The sequence below is a fragment of the Perognathus longimembris genome, chromosome 11 (genome assembly GCF_023159225.1).
Source record: "Perognathus longimembris pacificus isolate PPM17 chromosome 11, ASM2315922v1, whole genome shotgun sequence".
Classification (NCBI taxonomy): domain Eukaryota; kingdom Metazoa; phylum Chordata; class Mammalia; order Rodentia; family Heteromyidae; genus Perognathus; species Perognathus longimembris.
In genome coordinates this window covers 23,044,484-23,071,980 of record NC_063171.1, presented here as the reverse complement: position 1 = coordinate 23,071,980, position 27,497 = coordinate 23,044,484, and the positions used below count along the sequence as shown (strand labels likewise).

General features: G+C 36.9%; 1 protein-coding gene across 3 annotated transcripts in view; it reads left to right on the top strand.

The window, feature by feature from the left end:
• Ralgps2 (Ral GEF with PH domain and SH3 binding motif 2) overlaps nucleotides 1-27,497 on the top strand; it is a 126,829-nt gene that overhangs the window by 14,131 nt on the left and 85,201 nt on the right. For all 3 annotated transcript variants that reach the window (XR_007212511.1, XM_048356770.1, XM_048356769.1), the window contains exons 2-4: nucleotides 17,177-17,312; nucleotides 24,517-24,621; nucleotides 26,705-26,755. Coding sequence is in view for 2 of the 3 variants with exons in the window: in XM_048356770.1 (XP_048212727.1) it covers nucleotides 17,256-17,312; nucleotides 24,517-24,621; nucleotides 26,705-26,755 (213 nt within the window). In the remaining variant the exon portion in view is untranslated. The remainder of the gene's footprint in view (nucleotides 1-17,176; nucleotides 17,313-24,516; nucleotides 24,622-26,704; nucleotides 26,756-27,497) is intronic.

The following is a 27,497-nucleotide window of genomic DNA, read 5'->3' as shown; positions in this document are numbered from 1 at the left end:
ATGGAGAAATGAAGGAAGGGGTGACATTGTCCAAAACAAGAAATGTACTCATTACTTAACTTAGGAAATGGTAACCCATCTGTACAACATATTAATAGCAACAGTAAAAACATTTAAAAAAAACTTACATTGTGCCAGGTACTGTTGGCTCATTCCTGTAATCCTAGGTACTCAGGAGACTGAGATCTGAGAATTGCAGTTTAAAGCCAGCCTGGGCAGGAAAGCCTGAGCACTCCATTTAACTACCAGAGAAGCCAGAAGTGGTGGTAGAATGCTAGCCTTGATCAAGAAAGCTCAAAGACAGATCTCAGCCCTGAGTTCAAGAGGACCAGCACACACACACACACACACACACACACACACACACACTCTTTGTTCTCTGTGTGTCTGTGTGTGTATGTATTGAAATACTGGTATTTGAATTCGAAGACTTAGTCTTGTTAGGAAGGTACTTTCCTACTTGACCCAGTCCCTCAATCTTGCTAACTGGAAAAAAATAATAACCTTTTCAGTAAATTATACAAATCATATTTGACAATTTAACCTTCATTCTAAATAGTATCTTTGCAAAGTAGGATTAGGAAGGAATTACTTTAGTTCATAAAAGGGCATGTCTAATAGTTCAAAATTGTATTTGTGGGTGGAAGACTGAATTCATTTTCCCTAAGTTCAAGAACAAGATAGAGATGTCTACTCTTAACATGTTTGTTCCACAATTTAGTGGAAGTTGTAGCCAGTGCAGGCAAGCAAGTCAGGTAATGAGTACACTTCTTGTTTTGGACAATGTCACTCCTTTCTTTCCCCAACAAGATACAGAAATAAAAGGCAACCAGATTGGGAAGGAAGAACTAAAAACTGTCATATTTATGGATGACATGATTACCTATGTAGAAAATCAGATGGAAAACTACAGAATTTCTAGAATAAAAGTAATAGAGTTGTATTTTATAGTCAGTATATAAATGTCAGTTGCATTTCTTTAGCAATAATAATTTCAATTAAATTGAAATCAATAAAACCAATGCCATTTAAAATAACATAAGACATACTCAGAACTATACAGCAGTGCAGAAAGATATCAAAGAAATGGGAAGACATTGCTTATTCCTGAGTCAGAAGATTTATTGTTACCTAAGATGGCAGTTATCCTCAAATTTATCTTTGATTCAATTCTAGTCCAAATCTAAGGAACTTTTTGTAGAATTAAGCTAATTCTAAAATCCATGTGGAAATGTAAAGGATCTAGAATTGAGAAAAAAAAGAACAAGGTTGGAGGGCAATTACTATCTGATTTCTTAGTCTATTTTATAAAGCGAAACTAACCAAAACAGTTTGTTATATTGTTTTAAAAATGGAGAAATAAACGAAAAGAAAGAAGCTTGCTTGTCTCTCCTTCTGTCCATCCAACAACCCTGAATTTTGATAAGATGCAAAAACAATGAAGAAAAAGTTGTTAAATAATAGTAGTATAAGACTGGGAATGTAGCTTAGTGGTAGAGTGCTTGCCTAGCATGTGTGAGGGCCTGGGTTCGGTTCCTTACTACCACATAAACAAAAAAAGCCAGAAGTGGCACTGTGGCTCAATAGTAGAGTACTAGCCTTGAGCAAAAAGAAGCTCAAATAGTGCCCAGGCTCTGAGTTGAAGCCCCAGGACTGGCAAAAAAAAAAAAAAAAAAAAGAAAAATAATGTTAGTACAATTGAATATTCACATGTGAGCAAATGAATGTCAATCTATGTCTTGCCCTGTATTCAAAACAACCTCAAAATGAATTATAGACATAAATGCCAAACTGGATTATTTAACCTATAGAAGATTGTTTTTACACCTCTGTGTCAGACAAAAGGTTTCTTAGGCATGACACCTAAAGCATTAGGCTGAGATCTGAGATCAAGGTTTGAAGCTAGCCTGGGCAAGAAAGTCTCATACAGTGAACATGTGGCTCAAGTGATAGAGCACCAGTTTTGATTTAAAAACAAACAAACAAAACAACAACCTAGGGACAGTGCCAGTTCCTGAGTTCAGGCCCCTGGTACCCTTTACTCCTCCCAAAAGATAATATTGAGTGGGAAAACAGGTAGCAGCAGAATAGGAGAAAAATGTTTCCATATCAGCTGGTCTGATTAAGGGTATATAAAGAACTACCAAACTCTTAGTACCAACCGACAACCTAACTTTTTAAAATGTGGAAGGTTCAATAGACATTTCATCAAAGAATATGCGTGTGTATGTTTACACTAAATACATAAAAATGTTTAGGGTTGTTTTTATTTCTTTTGGCCAGTCCTGGGACTTGGACTCAGAGCTTGACCATTGTCCCTGGCTTCTTTTGCACAAGGCTAGCACTCTATCACTTGAGTCACAGTGCCACTTCTGGTTTTATGTGTTGCACTTCTGTTTATGTGTTGCTGAGGAATTGAACCCAGGGCTTCTTGCATGCAAGGCAAGCACTCTACTACTAAGCCATATTCCCCGCCCTGTTTAGTTTTATATGGTATTATTCAATAAAGAAATATAAATTAAATCATAGTGAGCACCACTGCCTAACTAAAAGACCATCATATCATACCAAATATTTCCAGATGTAAAAGAAATGGAATTTTTTAAAAAAAATTTAATTTTTTTATTTTTTGCCAGTCCTGGGCCTTGGACTCAGGGCCTGAGTACTGTCCCTGGCTTCTTTTTGCTCAAGGCTAGCACTCTGCCACTGAGCCACAGCACCACCTCTGGCTGTTTTCTGTATATGTGGTGCTGGGGAATCGAACCCAGGGCTCCATGTATATGAGGCAAACACTCTTGCCACTAAGCCATATTCCCACCTCTTAAAAAAAATTTTAATATGCCAACAATGGGATTGAACTTCAGGTTTCATGCTCTCCCTCTACTTTTTCCTCTCACAGCTGGTACTCTACCACTTGAGCCACACCTCTAGTCCAGGAAGTGGAATTCTATACTTTGCTGTTGGGACTGCAAAATAGTACAATCTCTTTAGGAGTAATTTGGCTGTTTCTTAAAGTGTTGCATTCCTAGATATTTGCTGAAGTAACAAGACTTGCATACTAATGTTCATAGCAGCCTTTTTTATGATAGCCCCCAAGTGCTCATGAGTAGATGAGTAGATGATGATCTACCACAAATTTGAAGTATCATAGGACTTAGCAAGATAAAAGGTATGAGCTTTAGACAAGACATCAGATGAATATCATATATGCTGAGTGTAAGAAGTCAAGTACTCTGGGTGCAGCTAAATATATTCATTATCTATATTAACATTTTTAATGGTTGTATATTTAAAACATGGCAATTTATCATAGGTCACCCATATATAAATAAATAAATAAATTTTTAAGTTGTTTGAAGAAGTTATACATGCAAGTGTTGATGGCTCATGCATATAATCTTAGCTACTCAGGAGGCTGACATCTGAGGATTGCAATTCAAAGCCCATGGAGACAGAAAGGCTGTAGGAGTCCATCTCTAATTAACTGTTAAAAGAGCTGTGCTGGAGGCAGGGCTCAAAATTTCATCCCACAAGTGTATCCCTGAGTTGAAGCCCCAATGATAACAAAACCTTCCTTTTGTGCTGTTCCTGAGGCTTGAACGCAAGGCCTTGACACTGCCCCCTAAGCTTTTATTGCTCACAGCTGGGACCACTTGAGCCACAGCTCCACTTACAGCTTTCTGTGGGTTAGACTAGAGTTTCAAAGATTTTCTTGTCCATTCATTTTGACTTTGAACCATGATCCTCAGATCTAAGCCTCCTGAGTAGGATTACAGGCATGAGCCACCAGCAAACTGCTCAACATCCTGTCTAATATGCATCATTACTACACCTATAATGTAATTTAAAATATGTACAAGGGAGTAACAAGTTTGACAAGAAATGTACTCACTACCTAACATGTAACTATAATCCCTCTATATCAGCTTGACAATAAAATTTTATATATATATGCATATATATATATATATATATATATAACAAAATGTGGAATGAGAATGTGTTCTTAGAAACTATCAAGGATAAAAAGACAAACCAATGCCATAGCAATACTTAAAAAACTATATGGTGTAAACCAATTGTACAAGTCATGGCAGGGGAGAGGGAAATGGGAAGGGGGAGGCAGGGGAAAGCCTTATGTATGAAACTGTAACCCCTCTGTGCGTCACTTTGACAATAATGAAATGGAAAAAAAAAATAGTTCATTTGGAGAATAGACTTTTAACTGAGGGCAGTTTATCTCCCCTGGAGATACATATAACAATCACAGGCATCTGGTGAATGGAAAGAAGTCTGATGTCCTGCCTACAATACATAGCAAAGTCCTTCTCAATAAAAAATTAGCCACTGTCAGTGTTGAAGTGGCATTGTTGAAAAACATTGAGATAAGGTATCTAGAGACAATTTACCTGCTTAACATTTGAATCCTGTTATACATTCCTTTGTTGAGTATGTTAACAAAATACTAACAAAAACCTTTGTTAAAATTGTCTGTGCCTTTGGGAATGTGTATATGATGTGTAGTTACTTGCTTATTATTACTCCTTTAGAAAGATCAGTTAATAGCTATGCAACCAGAGACATGAATGTTTTAAAAGTATATGCTCATAGATGTAATTTTTGTAGTTTTGGAGAGTTGGAAAGTTCATGGCTCAGGAGTTTCACTCATGGTCTTTCAGTTAGGAAATCTTAATTTAGGGAATAATGTCCATACTTCTTCCTGTACTCTTGTTAGGTGTTTTACGATCTTTAGGCTACCTTGCAGTTTTATCTTTTTGTAAATACACACCTTGCCTTTTCTGCAATGAATTAACCAACATTTCTCTATGATATGCCACTTTTTTCATCCTTATGGCTTTACAGATAGTATTTCCCTTTCTGTAAACAATATTTCCTTTTACTAGAGTTTCCCTTAAATATATATTTCACCTCTATTCAGTTTCTATTAAGTCGCTTCAGATATAAAATTCTCTGTGAAGATGATGTTACTGATATCTCATTGGTTGACAAAAATGAAGGAATTCCTAGCAAAAGAGACATGTAAGGGGACCCTTCTTTTTTGGATGATGTAGGAAGAGATAGAAGCAACAAGTTTCTGGGCTGGGAATATGGCCTAGTGGCGAGAGTGCTTGCCTCGTACACATGAAGCCCTGGGTTCAATTCCCCAGTACCACATATATAGAAAAGGCCAGAGGTGACGCTGTGGCTTAAGTGGCAGAGTGCTAGACTTGAGAAAAAAAAAAAAAAAAGAAGCCAGTGCTCAAGCCCTGAGTTTAAGCACCTACTGGCAAAAAGAAGAAAAGTTTCTAGGAACTATTTCCTTGCTCTTCTTGAGAAAAGAATTTACTCTTAACCTCTTGGAGCCTATTACCTAAGTTGAATATAATAATATTTATGTTAAAATTTTATTAGAACAAATGAAGGACAGTATTTGATTCCAAACAATATTTTATTATGTTTATAAAGGAAACCACCTTCTCTTGGCTGTTGCATGGCCAAGGAATTTGTGTAAGAATAAGGTATCTTCAGGAACTTGCTATTCTCAGCTCCCAATTAAAATGTTTTTTTTTTTCACAAATTTTTAAATTGCTATTATAAAGATAATGTATAAAAGGATTGCATGCAGTTTCATAAGTCAGGCAATGAGTATATTTCTTTTTGGACAATGCCACCCTTTCCTTTGCTTTCTCCCCAATTAAAATGTTTGGATGGAGCCAAACACCAATGGTTAATGCCTGTAAGCTACTGAGGAGTCTTTGAGACATGGAAAATGGTACTTAAAAGCCAACCCAGGCAGAAAAGTCATGAGACTCCCATCTTGAAAAATGCAGGACTTGAGTTGTGGTTTAAGTGGTAGTATGGTGGTCTAGCAATTGAGAAATCCCGAGTTAAACCCCCAATACTACCCAAAATACCTAACTAAAAAAAAAGAAATGTCATATTTTCAAGTAATGTATGCACCTTCCTGCATACTTTAAATCTTCTCTAGATTACGTACATTCTTTAATTCAGTGTAAATGTGATGTAAATAGCTAGTCTGTGTTTAGAGAATGACAAAACTATAAATGTTTTTAAGTACAAATTCAATTTCCCTCCAAATTTATTTTTATTTGCAGTTGGTTGAATTTGAAGATAGGAAGCACACAGGTATGTTCTTACATGCATAGCTACTTTGAAGGACTTTAACATTAGCTAGTGGAATCCTTTTTTTTCTTTTTCTTCTTTGCCAGTCCTGGGGCTTGAACTCAGGGACCTGGGCACTGTCCCTGAGCTTCCTTTTGCTCATGGCTAGCACTCTACCACTTAAGCCACAGCGCCACTTCCATCTTTTTCTGTGTATGTGGTACTGAGGAATCAAACCCAGGACTTCATGCATGCTAGGCAAGCACTCTACCACTAAGTCACATTCCCAACTCCTGGAGTCTTATTCCTTTTCTTTTCATTATTTGGTGTGTGAGTGTGCACATGCACATGCTAATAATGGGACTTGAATTCAAGATCTGGACCTCTCCCTAGGCTTTGTCACTCAAGACTGGTGCTCTAGTTCTTGAGCCACACATCCACTTCTGGCTTTTTGCTAGTTAATGGAGATTAAGTATTTTATGGACTTTGCCTTCCAGGCTGGTTTGGCTTTGAATCATGATTCTTAGATCTCAGCCTTCTGAGTTAGCTAGAAATAAAGACCAGCACCTGTCAGCTAGTGGAATCTTTAATATTGGGGTATATAATATTTTGGCTAGTCAGTGCTGATTAGATTAGACTGTTAACTTTCATAAATTAACACTTGTGTTTTTCACTAGTCTGTGAATGTCTGGAAGGGTGTATGACCTATGACAGTTGTAATTGTGCTAAGCACAGATTTGATCCTATCCAGTATCCACTATCTACTATCCAGTAGGCTCATCTTAATGTGATTTGTTTATCTCTACTGTTTGGTGAGGTAAATTTTGTTGACAGTACTAAGTTCCTACTGATGGAGCTAACTTCTGATGACCAAAGAGAAGAAAATTGCAAGAGATTTAGAAGGAGAAATCTACAGTAAAGAGAACAAGGCAGAATTTATGTCAGTTTAAATTGAAACCAAGTGTTAAATAATGTACATAATAGTATGAAGTATAAATTCAGAATTTTAGGATCATTAAATAACTGTAGGAGTAATTATACCATAATGTATTATGTGCCATGGTAGTCTAAAGTTTTAGGGTCTACAGCTTGTCTTGAAACATATCCTTCACAATATCAAAGACGTTATACTTGAAGTGATCATATAAGTATACATTTGTTTGAAACTTCTGGATTCAGTAGAAATGAGTAATACTATCTTAAGTCTCTTCTCTATGTATCTTATCTCTTCTTTCATATCTCTGAACAAAACTTGGAAGATTTTTTTTTTTTGTCCTGGGGCTGGAACTTAGGTCCTTGAACTGTCCTTGAGCTTCTTTTTGCTCAACATTTGAGCCATAGTGCTGCTTTTGGCCTTTTCTGTTTATATGGTACTGAGGAATTGAACCTAGGGCTTTGCGCATGCTAGGCAAGCACTCTTACCACTAAGCCACATTCCCAACTCCTTGGAAGATTCTTATAATTTAGTGGTCCTTTTATAAGGATTAATCTTTTTTATTGTGTACAGGATTCACCTTTGTGCCTATTTCTCTAGACTCAGCTCATGATCTGTCTACTTTTCTTGAATTTCCCCCCCATGCTCTACTTAAACAGTTGGTGCACCTCTGATGAGAAAGGAGTCCACTAGTCCTAGCTTAGCTTTCATACAAACTACTTTCTTTGTCATTTTATTCACCTATTAAAAGTGGAGAAAGAAAGTAGTTATTTAGCCTCTGGCCACACCCTCATTTTCTTAGTATTTAAACACTGAAATAAAGGTTGGTAGGGAAAGGTAGTTTGGGTTTGCAAAAGGTGCCAAGGATTAGCAAACAGAAGGTGTGCAATTAAGACCTGTCTACCATTAACTGGTTATGTGAGTTTGGCCAGATCACAGGACTTCAGCTCTGGATTGGTGTTCTTATGTAAAACCTGGAGATTGGGATGAAGCAGTAAGTTAACAAACTTGCTTTTTTTCCCTTTCTCTCTTCTTCCCTTTACTCTCTGCATTCTTCCTCTTTTTTCATATGGCCATTTTGAAAGTTACACTTTCTCATCACTTTACAGTAAATTCCTGCAGCCCTGCTTCTTGAAGATGAGGGGTAGAAGTGATGGATATGCCTTGGGGTAAAGGGGTAATTACCTAAATGAGGGAAGACCCGACATTTGAAATAATCCTAACTTAAGATCTTGAAAATACATTGTCTCAAGTAATAATCTTTTGCATTGTTTTTTCTATTGGCATGATCAAAAATACTTATATGTTTTGTAGCTCAGTTCCAAAAAAGCTGTACTTGAGCCCAGTTTGGCTCTCTAGTCCAATGTCTTTAAACATATGACCACTATTGCCATCTGTTGGTAAGAGTTGTACTTTTTATTAGATGTTTAGCATTTTCAGTTCTTGTGAAATATTACAAGTTTTGGAGTTCATGTATACTTCAGGAGAATTTAGAGACCCTTCCCCAATACTTATTTTTAAATAATTTTGAGCTGGTAGAAAACTTATGAGAACTGCATATTAGGGATCTCTACAGAAGCAACCAATAGGATGCATATATGTTATATATACACTCCTTATGTATTATACACACATGCAATTTGAATGTCTTGATACATATGTAGTTATATTTCTTATTTTTAATATATAAATACATAATTCATGTGTGTGTATATGTGTGTGTTTGTAAAGAATTGGCTTGCATGATTATAGAGCCCAGGATGTTGTAAGATACGCACTTGGCAAGCGGGAGACCTAGATTTCATATGTAATTCAGCTCCGTTAACAATATGTTCCATTCTCCTGACCATTTTCAGATTCACAATGGCACACTTCCATAAGATATATAAAACTTGCTGATTCAATTGGATTTTATGTTTTGTTTATATAAGTATATTGGGCTTTTTGTTTTATCTCAGATGTGTAGTATAATGAATAAAACCTATGTTTTCCCCCCTTCTGTAATGGGGGCCTTGAATTCAGGACTTTGGACTCTTGCTTGGCTTTTTCATGCAAGCTATACTATACTTCTGGCTTTTTCTTAAACTCTGATATGGAAACCTTTAAGATTATTTTATTTTTTAATTGTTATTATAAAGGTGGGGGGGGGCTGAAATATACTTAGTGGTAGAATGTTTGCCTAGCATGCATGAAGCCCTAGGTTCGATTCCTCAGCACTACATACATAGAAAAAGCCAGAAGTGGTGCTGTGGCTCAAGTGGTAGAGTGCTAGCCAAAAATAAAAATAAAAAAAAATCCAGGGATGGTGTCCAGGCACCTGAGTCCAAGCCCCAGGACTGGCTAAATAAATAAATAAAAATAAAGGTGTGAAATGTATCCAATGCCCAACGTATGATACTGTAACCTCTCTGTACATCAGTTTGATAATAAAAATTTGAGAAAAAAAAAATAAAGGTGTGGGGCTGGGGATATGGCCTAGTGGCAAGAGTGCTTGCCTCGTGTACATGAGGCCCTGGGTTCAATTCCCCAGCACCACATATACAGAAAAACGGCCAGAAGTGGTGCTGTGGCTCAAGTGGCAGAGTGCTAGCCTTGAGCAAAAAAGAAGCCAGGGACAGTGCTCAGGCCCTGAGTCCAAGCCCCAGGACTGGCCAAAAAACAAAAAACAAACAAAATAAAGGTGTGGATTACAGAGGGGTTATAGTTATGTAGGTTGAGTACATTCCTTTTTGTACAGTGCTACCCCTTACCTTGCTTTCTCTTAGTTTTTCCCTCTCCTCTCTACCCACAAATTGTATAGTTCATTCCACTTTAGGCTTATTGCTTCCTAATTGGAGATAAGAGACTGGTGGACCTTAGATCTCAGCCTCTTGAGTGGATAGGATTACAGGCCCTGGCCCTGGGCATCGAAATTTTTTAAGGCCAGTGATTGTAATCCTGTTTTTCTGCCTCTGTCTGGTAATTTTTCATATGAAGATCTTGGAGAGTAATCTTAGTCATTATTTTTCTCTTTTATTTACATCTGGGTGTTGCTTACAAAGTTGGTAGTAGTTCCCCCCCCCCCCCCCCAATGCTGGTGCTTGAACTCAGGGTCTGAGCACTGTCCCTGAGCTTCTTTTGCTCAAAGCTAGCACTCTACCACTTGAGCACAATGCCACTTCTGGCTTTTTCTTTATGTGGTGCTGAGGAATGGAACCCAGGGATTCATGCATGCTGGGCAAGCACTCTACCACTAAGCCACATTCCCAGCCTGGTAGTGCTTTTTATATTGAGTTTGTTAGTAGAACTTTATTTGTGGGATTCTCACATTACTGTTTATCTCAAAAAAAATTTTTTTCCATCTGCATTACGTTCTAGTCTGTGAATATATTTAATGTGAATTTTCTTGTTTTGTGGAGCTTGGGCCATGCTAATATTATAAATTCCAATTTTGTATCTGTTTGGGAACATACCTGGTATTACAAATTTTGGTGGCACATATAATTTTCCAGCCTCAATATTAAATCCAAGCCAGTACAAACTAATTTTCTCACCTTCTTGTATCAGGATACATTCCAAATGCTTTCATTTCTTCCACCTCCCACAGGAACATCTTATCACTGATGGATTAGGCTCTGGCTTTTTATTTTTAATTTAATTTTTATTGTAAAGGAAAGTGTGTATAGAAAGGTTACAGTTATATAATTCAGGTATTGAGTCCATTTTTTTGAAGTGTCATCCCTCCCTTATTTTCTCCCACTATTTTTCCTCCTAACCTCTCCACCCAAATTGTATAGTTCACTTCCAACATGTCTATTGAGTATCACTGCTGACTTAGTTTACCCTTTGTCCCCCCATTACTGTGCTTCCCCTTTCCCTCCCCAAATCAGATAACCTAAATACAAAACAAAAGATACTGAAATCAAAAACAGAGACAAAAGGGGAAAAACAGAAAAAAAAAAGTAAAATAAAAAGCCTCTTGTTTCTGTTTCTTGGAGTTCATTTCAATAAGCACATTTATGTGATCATATGCACACAGCTATTGAGCCCTTATAATCCTCTCAGGAATATCTATCCTCCTTTTTGGTCTCACTATGAGAAAAGTCCTGTTTAATTTATCATGTCCAAGGAGACAAAAAAATTACACTAGGCTCTGACCTCTGTTGACTTCACTTGAGGTAGATACTTATGAGGATGGGGAGGAAAGGAGGGGGAGAAAGTCTGTGTGTTTTAATTCCATTCTTGTGTCTTAGAGGCCTTGTCTTTTCTCTCCATCTGGTATCAGAATTCAAGTTACTGTTCTAGAGTTTGTTAGAGCACAAAGATTGTTTTGTCGGCCTTATTGCTAGACGTAGAAAGCCTCACCATACTGTTAAGTCAGATGACTGTCATGTGAATTTGACCACCATTCTCCTGTACTTTTGTCTTTGAATTTCTAAACTTTGTTTATTCCTGTATTTTATTGTTTGACACTCATTTTTTAAACAAATACTTATTAAGTAATGGAAGTATTATGCTTTGTATACCTGAGAGCAAAGATGAAAGAATATTTTTTTAAATAGTCTTTTTTTTTTTTGCTCAAGGCTAGCACTTGCCACTTGAGCCACAGCGCCACTTTGGTCGTTTCCTATATATGTGGTGCTGAGGAATGGAACCCAGGGGTTCATGTATAGGAGGCAAGCACTCTTGCCACTAGTCTATATTCCCAGCCCTTAAATATAGTCTTTAACATTAAGGAACTAAAAAAAGTAACTGATAGGCGCCAGTGACACACACTTATAGTCCTAGCTACTCAGGAGGCTGAGATCTGAGGACTGCAGTTCAAAGCTAAATTTACTACCCTAAAATAAAGATGGAAGTAGAATTGTGACTCAAATGCTAAGAGTGCTAGCCTTGAGCAAAAAGAAGCTCATGGACAACACCCAAGCCCTGAGTTCAAGACTTAGGATTGGCGTGCCTGCATGTATACACACACACACACACACACACATACACACGTACACACACACGCACACACACATACACATGAAAGAAAAAAGAATCTGAGGAGAGATAATGAACATTGTGAATAATCTGCAGTAGAATTTTGACAGAACAGTGAAACACGAAAGGCCAGAGATTAGTGAACTCTGTGGAAGTCTTTGGGCTGGAAACCCTTTATAACTTTCCTTCCTTCCTTTCCCTCCTCCCTCCTTCCCCTCCCTTTTTCCCTTCGCTCTTCCCTCCTTTCCCGCTCCTCGCCCTTCCGTTCATCTTCCCTCTCTTCCCCTCCCTCCTCTCACCTTCCTCCTCAATCCTCTCTATTTGCCAGCCTTGGGCCTGGGCACTGTCCCTGAGCTACTTTTGCTCAAGGCTAGCATTCTTAACACTTGAGCCATAGTGCCACTTCCAGCTTTTTCTGAGTAGTTTATTGGAGATAAGAGTCTCACAGACAGGCTGGGGATATGGCCTAGTGGCAAGAGTGCTCGCCTCCTATACATGAAGCCCTGGGTTCAATTCCCCGCACCACATATACAGAAAACAGCCGCAAGTGGCGCTGTGACTCAAGTGGCAGAGTGCTAGCCTTGAGCAAAAGGAAGTCAGGGACAGTGCTCAGGCCCTGAGTCAAGCCCCAGGACTGGCCAAAAAAAAAAAAAAAAAAAAAAAAGAGTCTCACAGACTTTCCTGCCCCGGCTGGCTTCAAATCTCTATCCTCAGATTTCAGCCTCCTGAGAAGCTAGGATTAGAGTGTGAGCCACCTGGCTTTTACATTTAATATTTAAATGTTACTCTCTACTAACTTTTAAGTATTGAATTGCAATTATAGTGTTTTAATTTTGTCTTCCCCCCAAAAAACTTTGAAGAATATTATGGTAAGATTTAATTTCTGATTTTGAACCTGTAACTGCTGTCTTCATGGCTGTCTTGTAATTACCCATTTGGACATTTTTAGATGTAGGCTCTTTTTTTCTGAAATGAAACACAAATACTTATTTATGGGGTATTATTTTACATCAGTTCTGTTAAAACCTGAAACTAGTTTGTTGTACTCAGATTAGGTGGTTTAAGATTATTTTTATTAACCCAGGGGTCACACTTTTATGAATGTAATGAAGACAACAGAACATTCAGAGTTATAAGTACATAATTTTATTGGAAATCAACCCACACTTCAGTCTCATTTATATATACCAACATTTTAGTTGGTTAGTGCTTTGCAGACATGTATTCTATAACATACTAAAGAAGGATGAAATTTACAGATAAAAACTGAGGACAAAAACTAATTTCTAAAGTTTTCTGTATGAACTTCAGAGGCACTGTTAAGAATGGGAATGGTGAGGCAACTAAAGTCTGTTACTCTCGGAGTCTAGGTTTAGTCAGATTTTTAAAAATTTGGAGTTAATATGTCAAAAAAGGCACATGAAACACTCCACTGAGTGTTTGTGGCAAATTACAATTAAGTTTCTGACCTATTACACCTGTTATCCCAGTAGATATTTAAAAGCTGTGTTCCCTACTAACAACAGAATATTGCAATGTGAAGTTTAAAACACGAGAGAAAAAGAATAGACTCAAATACTAATGTATTATTTACAAAGTCATTAAAGCTGCTTCTAATTTTTACTATTGCAAAGAGTGCTTCTTTTGAATTTTCCAAAGCATACCAATTATATTTACTACTTGTTTTCTTAAACTATTTAATTCTTCTAGAATGTTTTGTAAAACTGTCAGCTGTCTTTTTTTTTTTTTTTTGCCAGTCCTGGGCCTTGGACTCAGGGCCTGAGCACTGTCCCTGGCTTCTTCCCGCTTAAGGCTAGCACTCTGCCACTAGAGCCACAGCGCCGCTTCTGGCCGTTTTCTGTATATGTGGTGCTGGGGAATCGAACCTAGGGCCTCGTGTATCCGAGGCAGGCACTCTTGCCGCTAGGCTATATCCCCAGCCCCTCAGCTGTCTTTTAGTATAATACTTTTTAATAATGATAGCATAAATTATTTTAGAAAATAATATGTGAATGAGTTTAGTTGGTTAGGAATTCTTGCTCTCTGTTTCTCTTACTCATTCATTTAAAAAATGGTTTCTTGGAAATACTATTGAAAAGTGTGCAGTTAGGCTGAATTATTCTAACTGAAATTATACAATTTATTTCTGTGAAGCCAAGTAAGGAAATACTCAGTGTTCAGTGGGTTTGGATTATATTGCTTGGGAATTTAGGCGATTTAAACCCAAAAGATAGCTAGAGTAACTATATTTAGAAGTTGAAAAGAGTAAGTTCACAGTAATAAATTTAACATAAAATAGTTGAAATGTTGATAGTCACTGTGAATGACTGTGCCATTTATAGCATTACAAAAACTAACCTACGAAAATGCTTGTCTTGTTTAATTCCTCATGAAACACATGCTAAAAAAGCAACGTTCTTCTTTTAGGACTTCAGTGTTTACAAAAGTTATGTTTCTGTTCTTCAGCATTGTTAAGTAGTATTTAATATAAAAATATATCAATAGTTCAGAATGATACTTTCTTTAAGGTGCACTTTGCTGTTTTTTTCTTTTTACTATATAATAAATTGTAATGCAACCTCTATTTTCATGGACTATTGGAATGAGAGTTGAAAAGCAGAGAACTCGATTCTTTATTATTATAGTGTAAAAAAATCTATCAGTTACCCAAATCTCTAAAAGCTCTTCAGTAAATAATGAAGTTTACATAATAAATACGTAAAGTAGGCTAAGGATACAGTTCCTTTCATAGTTAACTAAATTAAAATCTTTTTCTTAGCACTAGGGGGCACTCTTGATATATGAATTCCTGTCATATGTAGTCTGCATAGAATATGAAATTATTTGAAAATATTTAACTGTAATAGTTACTGCCAGAATCAGAATTATCAAACTGGTTTTTTTTATAGCAGTATAAATATAGCTGATCTGTAACACTAGTGTCATAAGCATAACAAAGTATATAGAATATGAGATAACACATACATACTTATATGTGTGTATGTATCTATATATAGAGGAAATATATATTATATATAGGAAATGACAGTATGTCTGTGCTTTATTTTCACATCGATTTTTTTAAATGAGTTCTAAATTATTTAAAAACCCAGCTATTTCAAATATAGTCCTTACTTTAAAAATTCTATTATGAGGGCTGGGAATAAGGCCTCGTGGCAAAAGTGCTTGCCTCATATACATGAAGCCCTGGGTTCAATTCCCCAGCACCACATATATAGAAAAAGCTGGAAGTGGCGCTATGGCTCAAGTGGCAGAGTGGTAGCCTTGAGCAAAAAGAAGCCAGGGACAGTGCTCAGGCCCTGAGTCCAAGCCCCAGGACTGGCAAAAAAACAAAACAAAACAACAAAAAAATTCTGTTATGTTCTCCAAGCAGGTGTTTAATTAGAAGAAATAGATATAAATTTAAAATGTGACTGAATGCTGTTCTCATTGCTAATTTTTAAGCTTTGAAAACCAGGAGAACATTTTGCTCCATCTAGGAAATAGATTCTAGATATTTACAAATAGGATTTTATTAACACGAAATGTACCTCTGGTTGCCAAGAGAGATATTTCTAAGCTTTTTTTTGTCTTTCCTTCATTGTTGAGAAGACTTAAATTTAAACTTCATGTTGATTAAATAGGTAACAAAATCTACATCAGAAGTGAACACTTAGCTGGGGCCCGGTAGCTCATGCCGGCAATCATAGCTAATCAGGGGGCTGATATCTGAGGATTGCAGTTGTGAAACTGGCCTGGGCAGGAAGGTCTATAAGACTATAAGACTTAATCTCCAATTACCCATTAAAAAGTTGGAAGTGGAGCTGTGGCTCACATGGTGGAGCACTAGCCTTGAGCAGAAAAAGCTCAGAGATAGCACCCAGTCCCCAAGTTCCCCTCACACCCCCCCAAAATGCAAACTTAAAATTTCTCTTGTAAAAACAATGTAGAAATTTAACGTTGAAAAGGGACCTTAAATTTTTTTTACCTCTGTCATTTTACTGAGAGGAAATACTATGTCAGAAAGGTAAGTTAGGGCTGTATGGTAAATTAATTTGTAGAAAGTTGCTAAAAAGTAGAGATTCTGATTATAAAGTAGAAAGAAATAAATGCCACTCATGAAAAGAATATTCGACTTGTTATTTAGATAGCTTGAGTTGTGAACTTGGCTCCTCATTTAACCACTGCTTATTGCAAAACAATCTGTTTCTCCAGTTATATGGCATATGTATAATATTACTAAAAAATTTTTTTTGATGGTCCCTTGGGCTTGAACTCTGCCTGGGTGCTGTCCCCAAGCTTCTTTTGCTCAATACTAGCGTTCTACCACTTCAGCACCAGCACCACTTCTGGCTGTTTTTGAGTAGTTTATTGAAGATAAGAGTCTCATGGCCCTGGGTTTGATTCCTCAGCACCACATATATAGAAAACAGCCAGGAGTGGCACTGTGGCTCAAGTGGTAGAGTGCTAACCTTGAGCAAAAAGAAGCCAGGGACAGTGCTCAGGCCCTGAGTTCAAGACCCAGGACTGGCCAAAAAAAAAAAAAAAAAAAGAGTCTTATGGACTGCCTTGCCTGGGCTGGCTTCAAACCACAACGCTCAGATCTCATCTTCCTAAGTAGCTATGATTACAGGCATGAGCCACATCTGCTAGTTACTTTTATTGGTACTTGTGAAAAAACAATGAGACAATAGATTGAGGCTAGTCAATAAATCACACAGCACTATATGTATAGGTATATAATGCAGTGTTTTTGTAACATGTCCAATAGGTTTATAAATATTTACAATATGCTAGTAAACTTGGTCACTAGTAATTGATTTTGAGGTATCATTTGAACCTTAAAGAATTTACTGTGTGTGGCATATGCTCTTACCATGTACCTTTTATATTTATTAAGTTGTTGGTGGTTTACAATTTCCACTTAGTAACTGAAAAGTAGTATTTCTTCTTAACTTACAAACAACATAACAGTAACAAAAGTACTTCCCATATGGTGTTTCTAATCATTTGAAAATAGCCTACAAATTTTTCTTCCCATCTAGTTTTAGTCACTTAGCTAAAATAAAATAGTGTTTAGAAGTTTGTAGTAAACATGCATTTGTTTTTTTTTAAACTTAAAGGGAGATATATTTTAATTTTATTTTCTTTTTCTAGGAATAATGTATTTGTGGCCTTGGACATGAAGTAGAGAGTTCTCTGCTGTTTACTTAGATCAGGGACTGATGAAAGAAGCATGGACCTAATGAACGGGCAGGCAAGCAATGTTAATATACCAGCTACTGCTTCTGAGGTAAGATGTTCAAGAAACCTCATTTCAAAATTTCTTACCTGGCTTTCTGTATTTTCAAGCATTAAGATTGGTCACATTTTCAAATCAAAATGTTACAAAAGGACTGCTTAGTTTTAAAACTTTGTTAATTTTTAATTAAGACACTTAGTATGTTAAACTTTGTATGTTCACTGTGTATCATAGAAACAATCCTATCTGAATAAGATATTTGAAAGTTACTGATAAACAGTTATTATTTCAAACCCTTTCTTGGATATAGTATTAAGTGAGTACCACTGCTGCATTTGTTCACCCTTGTCCCTCCATGTCCCTCCCCACCTTACTCTTCCAAAGACAGATAAATGAACAAAGAAGACAGAAAAAAACAATAACAAAAAATCCTCTTAATTCCATTTTTTGGAGTTCATATCCATCACTACTATTTTATATGATTGCACATAGACATTGCACCTTTGTGTTCCTCCCCTAAAAATATCTTCCCTTAGTTTGACTGTGAATTCTTCCAGTCCTGTATAATTTGTCATGTGTCAGTGTAGCTTCCACACTGGAGGGAAAACATGTGCCATATGTCTCTCTAAGCTAGGCTTACCTTAACATGATTTGTTTTAGGTCCATCTATGACAAAATGACATAATGGTGTTCTATTCTTTCTAATGGCTTTGTAAAGTTCCATTGTGTATAGGTACCACATTTTTTTGGATCCACTCAGCTATTGTAGGGCATCTGGGCTGTTTATATAACTTGGCTACTGTGAATGGTACAGCAGTGAAAGTGGATATGCAAGTGTCTTTATGGTATCCTGGCTTGTGATGTTCTGGATAGATGCCCAAGGGTGTATGGCATAGTTGTAGGGAAGTTTAGTTTCTTGAAGCTATTACTACTTTGTTTGGTCATTAATTATTTGTCTACATTATTGCAGTGACATTTTAATTTTACCATTTACCTTGTTTCTGATTTGATTGAATTTTCCCAGCCATAGTCTTGTTTTGTTTTTTGCCAGTCCTGGGGCTTGAACTCAGGGCCTGAGCACTGTCCCTGGCTTTTTTTTTGCTCAAGGCTAGCACTCTACCACTTGAGCCGCAGCGCCACTTCCGGCGCTGTATGTTTGGTGCTGAGGAATCGAACCCAGGGTTTCATGTATACGAGGCAAACACTTTGCCAGTAGGCCATATTCCCAGCCCAACCATAGTCTTAAGTTATAGCTCTTAAACTTTTTCTTGTCCCAGAAGTTCAAAACCCCCATAGCTTTCTATTTAAGATTTTGCTCAGAGATGGCCTCAAATTTTCTTTCTAATGATGTACTAATGACATATTTGAAAGAATTTTATGTTTTCCCATGTTTGTATAAACCATTGCCTTTCCATACTTCTAACTTTGCTAAAATGTATCAATTTTTCTATCTGGAATCTTTCTTGCCTTTCCAGTATATATACGCTTTACTCTTGCTGCACATAAAAGAAATTTTGTTTTCAAAACTTTCAGATGTTGTATTTTTGGAGGGAGGGAATATAAGATTTGAACTCAGGGCCTTGCCCTGTCTTTTTTTTTCTTTTTATTAATTGAACATAAATTTTTTTTTACAAGGTGTTGTGCAAAGAGGGTGCAGTTACATAGTAGGGCAGTGTGTACATTTCTTGTGATATCTTACAACCTGTTTTTCCATCCCTTGTCTAGGTCAGGTAGACCCATATGCAATATACAATGTATCAAGCACGTATACAGTGTTCACAGACTTGGTCTTTACTGTCTCTCCATCTCCCTTTGTTAACAGTCATATATCAGGGAGATCATGCCCCTTTGTTTTCTGTGTTCTAGGCTTGTCTCACTCAACATTATTTGTTCGAGTTCTGACCATTTCCCTGCGAATAACAATATTTCACCATTCCTAATCGCTATGTAGTATTCCATTGTGTATAAGTACCATATTTTTTGGATCCATTCGTCTGTGGAGGGGCATCTGGGTTGTTTCCAAATTTTGGCTATTGTGAATTGTGCCGCGATAAACATGGAAGTACAAATGTCCTTTTGATATCTTGGGTTTTGCTGTTTAGGATAGATGCCTAGGAGTGGTATGGCTGGGTCATAGGGTAGGACTATATTGAGCTTTTTGAGAAACCTCCATACTGTTCTCCAAAGTGGTTGTACTAATTTGCACTCCCACCAACAATGGAGAAGGGTTCCTCTTTCCCCACAGCCCCTCCAGCATTTGTTGTTTCCTGAGTTCAGAGTATAGGCCATTCTAACTGGGGTGAGGTGGTATCTCAGGGTTGTTTTTATTTGCATTTCCTTTACTAGCAGGGATTGTTGAGCATTTCCTCATGTGTTTCTTTGCCATTTTTATATCTTCTCTTGTGAAGTCTCTCTTTAGCTCTTTTGCCCATTTCCTAATAGGTTTATTGGGCTTGGAGGGGCTTAGTTTTTTGAGTTCTCTGTAGATGACAGATATCAGGCCTTTGTCTGTTGCTGTGCTGGTAAATATCCTTTCCCATATCATTGGCTGTCTTTCTATTTTGGTGGCTATGACCTTAGCTGTGCAGAAACTTTTTAATTTGTAGTAGTCCCATTTGTTGAGTCTTTCCCCTATTTGTTGTGCCCCTGGGACTCTATTCAGGAAGTTCCTTCCTGTGCCTATAAGTTCTAGTGTCTTTCCTACTCTGTCCTTCAGTAGTTTCAAGGATTCAGGTCTGATATTGAGGTCCTTGATCCATTTTGAGTTGATCTTGGTGCATGGTGATAGGCTTGGGTCTACTTTGAGTTTTCTGCATATGGCTGCCCAGTTCTCCCAGCACCAGTAGTTGAAGAGGCTATGTTTATTCCATTGTATGTCTTTAGCTCCTTTGTCGAATATCAGTTGGCTGTAAGAGTGCGGTTTTATTTCTGGGTCTTCAATTCTAATCCACTGGTCTTCCGATCTGTTTTTATACCAATACCATGCTGTTTTTGTTATGATGGCCTTGTAGTAGAGCTTGAAGTCTGGTATGGTGATACCTCCTGCACTATGTTTTTTGCCTAGAATTGCTTTGCTTGCCCTGTCTTAAGTAGGTTCTGTGCCACTGCAGCCATACTGTAGCACACCTCCAGCCAAGTTTATTTCCATTATTTTTCATATAGGGTCTTGCTTTTTTTCCCCAGGCTTGTCTGGGCCACACACAGTCCTTTTGTTTATGCTTCTAGTATAGCTAGGATGACAGTTGCATACCACTACACTTAGCTACTGTCCCTGGCTTCTTTTTGCTCTAGGCTAGCACTCTACCACTCGAGCCACAGCGACACTTCTGGCCTTTTCTGTATATGTGGTGCTGAGGAATCGAACCCAGGGCTTCATGTATGCTAGGCAAGCACTCTTGCCACTAGGCCACATTCCCAGCCCCAGCCCTTACTTTTTACATAAATGTATACATAGCTTTTCTTTGCCCTTCAGACCAAGATTGATTGTATATTCATTTACTTTGTATGTTATAACCATATTCTTTAATGTTATATGTATAGAATGTATGTCTATAATATGTTTTTAACTGCATATCCAGAAGCAGCTAATTGCTGTTGTCAGAAGCAATACACAAAACATTCATCAACTTGGTAAAAAAATCTCTTGCTTTTCCTAAAAGTGAGTAAATTACTCAGACTTGAGAATAATGTAACTTGAAGTATGAGATAGACAGGTCTTTCTTCTTTTTTCTTTATTATGGGGTTTGAAACTTTCAATTTTCTTTTTGGCTCATGGTTAGCACTCTACCACTTGGGCCATGCCTCCTATCCAGATTTTTTTGTTAGCTAATTGCAGATAGAGTCTCTTGGACTTCTCTGCCCCAGACTGGCTTCAAACTGCCATCCTCCTATCTCAGCCTCCTGAGTAACTAGGATTACAGGTATGAACCATCAGTACCCAACAAAGGTCTACTTTAAATAGTCCTACTGTACTAGAAAATAAAATAGAAATATTTTAAAATACAGTTGTTACTATATCAGTGAAGGTTTCTCATAAATGTGAAATGATTACAGCATGGATAAAATGCTTTATCTGGGCCAACTGGTTTCTCTCTCAGTAACCTTCTGTGATTAACTTATGCTTAAAGTTTCTGATATCTAAGAAAATTACAGTGAACTTCATTTTCAGACATGTAGAATTATCAGTAATTTTCAGGCCTTGCCTTGAATAATTACTGCTATTTTCATGGTGAGTGTTGTGCTTTATTACTACTTAATTTCTTATCATTACCACTTTATTACTGGTATTGGAAACAAGTTGAAATGTGAAATGCATCACTAAAAATTTCTTAAGTATCCACTAATGGCATTTAAGAAGGAAAAAGGGGATGTGTTTACTGTTTGATAAATGATAGATTACCTTTTGGTTGTTTTTGTCTAACTTGTCTTAAATTTAAGAATGAAAAAATTGGAGAAAATATCAATTTATATTTAAGAATAATGTATTTTTCTGACATAATTTGCATAGTTTTTGAACAAGTACTGGACTAGCATCTTCTTAATTGACACTACTTAATGTCTACTCGAATAATAGTAGAATAATACTTCAATATTTAACATTATGACAAAATTCTTTATTAGTCTTTGATCATAAAATATTGACAACATGTTGTAAAACAATCATAAGCAGATTAAACTTATGAAATAATAATCTCTTTGGGATTTCTGGCTTGTGTTTGGATTTGTAAAGAATGATGACCTGAAAACTAGCAATAGGCAAATAGTGAGAATCACAGCTAACCAGGAGCAGAAGTCAGTGAGGCAGGAAAGGGTATGATGAACTCTTGGACACTGTATTGAGTAGGTTGAGTTAAAACTCTTAGGGACTTAGTCTTAGCTTAGGCTCCCTTCACTTCCTTTTGAGTGACATGTATTACCTATTACCTCTGGTTATTTGCCAGGTTATCACAATGTGAACCACAGAAAAATCCCTTTCTGCTTCTTTCAGGGAGGGGAAAAAATATTATACCCAAACAGAAAGTAACTCATTTAAAATTTGTGCCCAGAGCATTGTGTTTTCTGTTTGCTCTCAAGGGAAGCTAACAGAGCCCACCCTACCTGGAGACACATTCAACTTGTGGTTAGTCTTTCTTTTTCATCTGAGCAGAGTTAGGAGGATATAAAAAGCATTTTTGAAGGCCATACTCTGGTGACACATACTCAACAAAAGACTGAAACTTAATTATAAAACCATAGGACACTTCCCCTATCCTTACACTTTACTGCCACAGCAACAGGCCCACAACTGTGAACATAGGTCCTAACACATAAATATAAACCCTTACATTTAACTTCCTGTTTTATACCTATTTAAGTTCCTATTACTCAATATATCATATCTTGCTTTCATCAGAAAATAACAAGGAATACTAAAAGGCAAGAGAAAAACATAAACTGAAGAGATAAGGCATGCAAAAAAATGAGACTTAGGCAGATATTTTGGAATTTCAGACTGGGAATTTACAAAATCATTAATATGATAAAGACTAAACTGAGAAAAGTACACAAAAATTAGAACAAATGAATAATATAAGAAAGAATACTAAAACTTGAGAATTAAAAAAATGCTCTTTGACATGCAAGGAAAGAATCACTGGGCTTGAAGATATGTTAAGAAAAACTTATCAGGGCTGGGGATATGGTCTAGTGGCAAGAGGGCTTGCCTTGTATACATGAGGCCCTGGGTTCAATTCCCCAGCACCACATATACAAAAAATGGCCAGAAGTGGCGCTGTGGCTCAAGTGGCAGAGTGCTAGCCTTGAGCAAAAAGAAGCCAGGAACAATGCTCAGGCCCTGAGTTCAAGGCCCAGGACTGGCCAAAAAAAAAGAAAAGAAAAACTTATCAAATTGAAAGGCAAAGAGAAAATGGAATGAAAAAAATGGAGAAAATAGTGTAGCGATAGCCAAGGTCTGGGACAATAGCACAAAGACACATCGGACACATAATGGTAATATAAGAGAATATGAGAAAAGAGTTGGTGAAAGTTGAGGCCACCTGAGCTATAATAGTGAAAACTTATCTCAGATGAACAAAGAATATGTAGTAGTCAATGAGCTGATATAAACCCTCATGACTGAAAAATTTGTAGTCTTTTTAATATAGCCTTATTACCACTTACTAGTGCTGTTCTAAATGTTCTTAGATTTAGAACTCTAATTGCTGGTCCTCTGAATTCAGCCAGCTGATGCCCAGTATACTTACCATGGCACACATGAAATAGAAACTGAATAATAATAAAATAATTCAGGAATGTAAACTGTATTTTATCTGTATTTTATACTGCATGTAGCAGTAGTGCATTCAAACCTCAAAATAGTAAGCAGAAGGCTTACTAATTTGTAACATAATAATAGTGTTAATTTATACTATTAAAGACAAACATCACTTAACATATGAATAGATCATTGAACAATTTAATTAATTGAGTTCTGAATGTTTTCTTGTGGTTTATGTTAATATAAATCAGTTTTTTAAATTGTAAATAGTTATTCTGAGAATAACATTTTGGTTAGTAGTAGACTGGATATGTGACAGTGGTCCCATGAGCTGTTGCTTAGTGATGTTTTAGCAATGTTGGATTGTGTAAGAACACTGGTGTTTACACAAATACATAATTGTCTAATAACAACACATTTTTCAGTGTGAGTTTCTATCATTAAATGATTTATGACTGTAGATAAATAACCTTCCCCCTAACTTTCTTTTACTGAATTTAAAAAGCATTGAACTGGGTAAAATTATTTATTTTTATAGGAAATGATAGGATGTCTGGATAAAGGAACTGGCAGACAACAAAAAGACTTATTCAAGAACCTTGAATGCAATATTAAATTTCAAATTATCCTGACCTTTTATCTGTTATTTTTCTAAATAAACATGTTCTCAGCTTTCTACAGTATTTACTCATTAATTAATTAATTAATTCAAAAGCACCTGATTCAGCTTTTTTGCTCACACATAACCCCCTACCACTTGAGCCACACCTCTAGCCTGGCACTTTGAGATGGATTCCATAAGCTTTTCTGCCTGGAATGGCTTTGAACCGTGATCGTTCAGGTCTAAGCCTCCTAGTAACTGGCCACTGCCGTTTCTACACTCTGATATACTGTTCTTGCTTTCTCAGTTTTTAAGGCTAGTCTAGTTTTCTGTCACTGATGGTATGACTTTGTTAAATTACATTTTAACACTGATTATATTTTCTTGCATTTTAACAGAAAAGTAGCAGCTCTGAATCCTTAAGTGACAAAGGTTCTGAATTGAAGAAAAGCTTTGATGCTGTGGTATTTGATGTTCTTAAGGTTACACCAGAGGAATATGCGGTAAGCCATCTGCCCTTTACTCAGAGTGTGTGTGTGTGTGTGTGTGTGTGTGTGTGTGTGTGTGTCTATGTGTCCATGTGTCCATGTGTCCATCCGTGTCCTGGGATTTAAACAAAGGCCCCAGAAGCTGTCCTTGAGCTTTTTTGCTCAAGCCTGGCATTTTGCCTCTTGTGCTACAGTTCCACTTGTGGCTTTTTGCTGGTTAACTGGAGATAAGAGTCTCATGAAATTTTCTGCCCAGGCTGGCTTTGAACCACAATTCTCAGATCTTAGCCTCCTTAGCAGCTAGGATTACAGGCATGAGCCACTGACACCTGGCTTTCCTTTCTCCAATTGGTTTTTTTCACTTGTGAATTGTTTTTGTGTTTCAGTTTCTTCCAGTCAGGATTATCTGGCATTGGTCATTTTTTTCTTCTTGTCAGTCCTGGGCCTTGAACTCAGGGCCTGAGCACTGACCCTGGCTTCTTTTTGCTCAAGGCTAGCACTCTACCACTTGAGCCACAGCACCACTTCTTGCTTTTTTCTATATATGTGGTGCTGAGGAATCAAACCCAGGGCTTCATGATTTCAAGGCAAGCACTCTATCAGTAGACCATATTCCCAGCCCCTCTTCATCCAATTTTTGCACACAATTTACACATTAATACCGTTGAGTTAGAATTTATGGCCTCAGTGAAGAAAATGGTTAAAAACATAGTGTGGATTTGGGAATTTGAGAAGAGTAGCTTAACTGCAAAACAAGCAGAACAGAGTTGGAAGAGTAAGAACTATTAGCTTTTTGTTTAGAGCAGATTTATAACTTGTACCTTTAATATAGTATTGAGATAGTTACTTCCATTACTGTGTGAACTGTTTCTCCAAACCAGCCTATACTTGACAACATATCTTAGAAGTACTGTTACTCTTTCATAAATTTAAAAATTGGCAAATGAATATGAAGGCATCATTGGAATAATATCACAAAGGGAATTTTTCTAGTCTTTTGCTATTTAGTTGACACACTCTTCATTTGTGTTATGTTCTCATTCTTTGATTTGTTAATAGAATATATCAGTCTTCTGATACTGAAAAGTCTCTTGCATTCTAGGAATGAACTGTACTTGTCATAGCATGTAATTCTGTGACACATGTTGAATTTCATTCTAGGTGTAAGACCTTAAGTGAGACAGGTCTTTTTTTTTTTTTTTTTTTTTCTTTTTTTTTTTTTTGGCCAGTCCTGGGCCTTGGACTCCGGGCCTGAGCACTGTCCCTGGCTTCTTCCCGCTCAAGGCTAGCACTCTGCCACTTGAGCCACAGCGCCGCTTCTGGCCGTTTTCTGTATATGTGGTGCTGGGGAATCGAACCTAGGGCCTCGTGTATCCGAGGCAGGCACTCTTGCCACTAGGCTATATCCCCAGCCCGAGACAGGTCTTATAGTGTGTATTATCCATAGATAAGATGTATTGCATTTAGTGTAGTCATATTACTTTTGTAAGTTAGTAGGAAAACCTTTTCACTGATATCAGATTTTATTTTACTATTTGAGGAATGACAGTTAAATCCTCATAACAAGAACACTGCAGTATATAGCACCAGTAGACCTGGTTTTGCTTTTATTTTTACTTGATATGCTCTATTTTTAAAAAAATTCTCCATTTAGCCAGGTGCCAGTGGCTCATGCCTGTAATCCTAGCTACTCAGGAGGCTGAGATCTGAGGATCGTGGTTCGAAGTCAGCCCAGGCAGAAAAGTCCCATGAGACTGTTCTCTCCAATTAACCACTCATGAATGGAAAATGGCACTGTGGCTCAAGTGGTAGAATGCTAACCTTGAGCACAAAGAGGCTCAGGGACAGTACTCAGACCTTGAGTTCAAGCCCCACATCCAACAAAACAAATGTCCGTTAAAAATTCTCTAACTCAACCTTAGTACAAGTAGTCATGAGATAATGAGAACTAATTATCTAATGGCACAAGGACTAAATTTTCATTTTTCTCTGAGCCCTTATAAAATATTTTGGTATGGAGTAGAATTTTTATTTAGAATATTGCGGTACATTATAGAGTTAAAAAGGAGAAATTAACTTTATTTTAAACTTATTTCAGGGTCAGATAACACTAATGGATGTCCCAGTATTTAAAGCTATTCAACCAGATGTAAGTAATTTTAAGAACATTTTTTTCAAATATAGAAAATGATTAATTAGAGTGTCCTAAATTAAATTTAAGAACTGCCAGATTGCATTTTATATTAATTTAAAAATGTTTAAAGCTTGATGATATAACTTATACCATTCAGGCCTTCGAAACACATTTGCTGTCCAGTATGTTATTGAGTCATAAATGGGGCTATTTGAATCATTTTGGTTGATTCAGTCTTCCTTATTGGGGGAAGAAATAAACTTAAGAGAAGTTAAATGAATAGCCTTGAAGCTTTTTTAATGTTAAGTTAGCAGTTAGAAACTTTCATAACTTACTTCAGTACTTTTTTTCCTTATTTTAAGTAATATGACTATGTGCTGTCACTTTATAGAGGAGAAAGGTACTAAAGACTACCTTACAAACGTTGTGTTTTTTTGGCTAGTACTGGGGCTTGAACTGAAAGCCTCATGCCTTCTTTGAACACTTTTTCAATTGATGTTCCATTACTTGAGCCACATCTCCAGCATAGCTTTTTGCTGATTTTTTTAAAAGAGATTTGTTATTGTTGTTATTATTATTGAGATTTTGCTCAAATTGGCCTTAAATTAGTCTTCCAGATTTCAGCCTCTTGAGTAAGATGACCTAGGATTAGATTAGTTCACATCACTGGCTTAGTCTGTTTTGTGCTGCCATAACAAAATGATGTCAAGTACTTAATACAGAAAAGAGGCTTATTTAGCTTACATTTTTGGAGGCG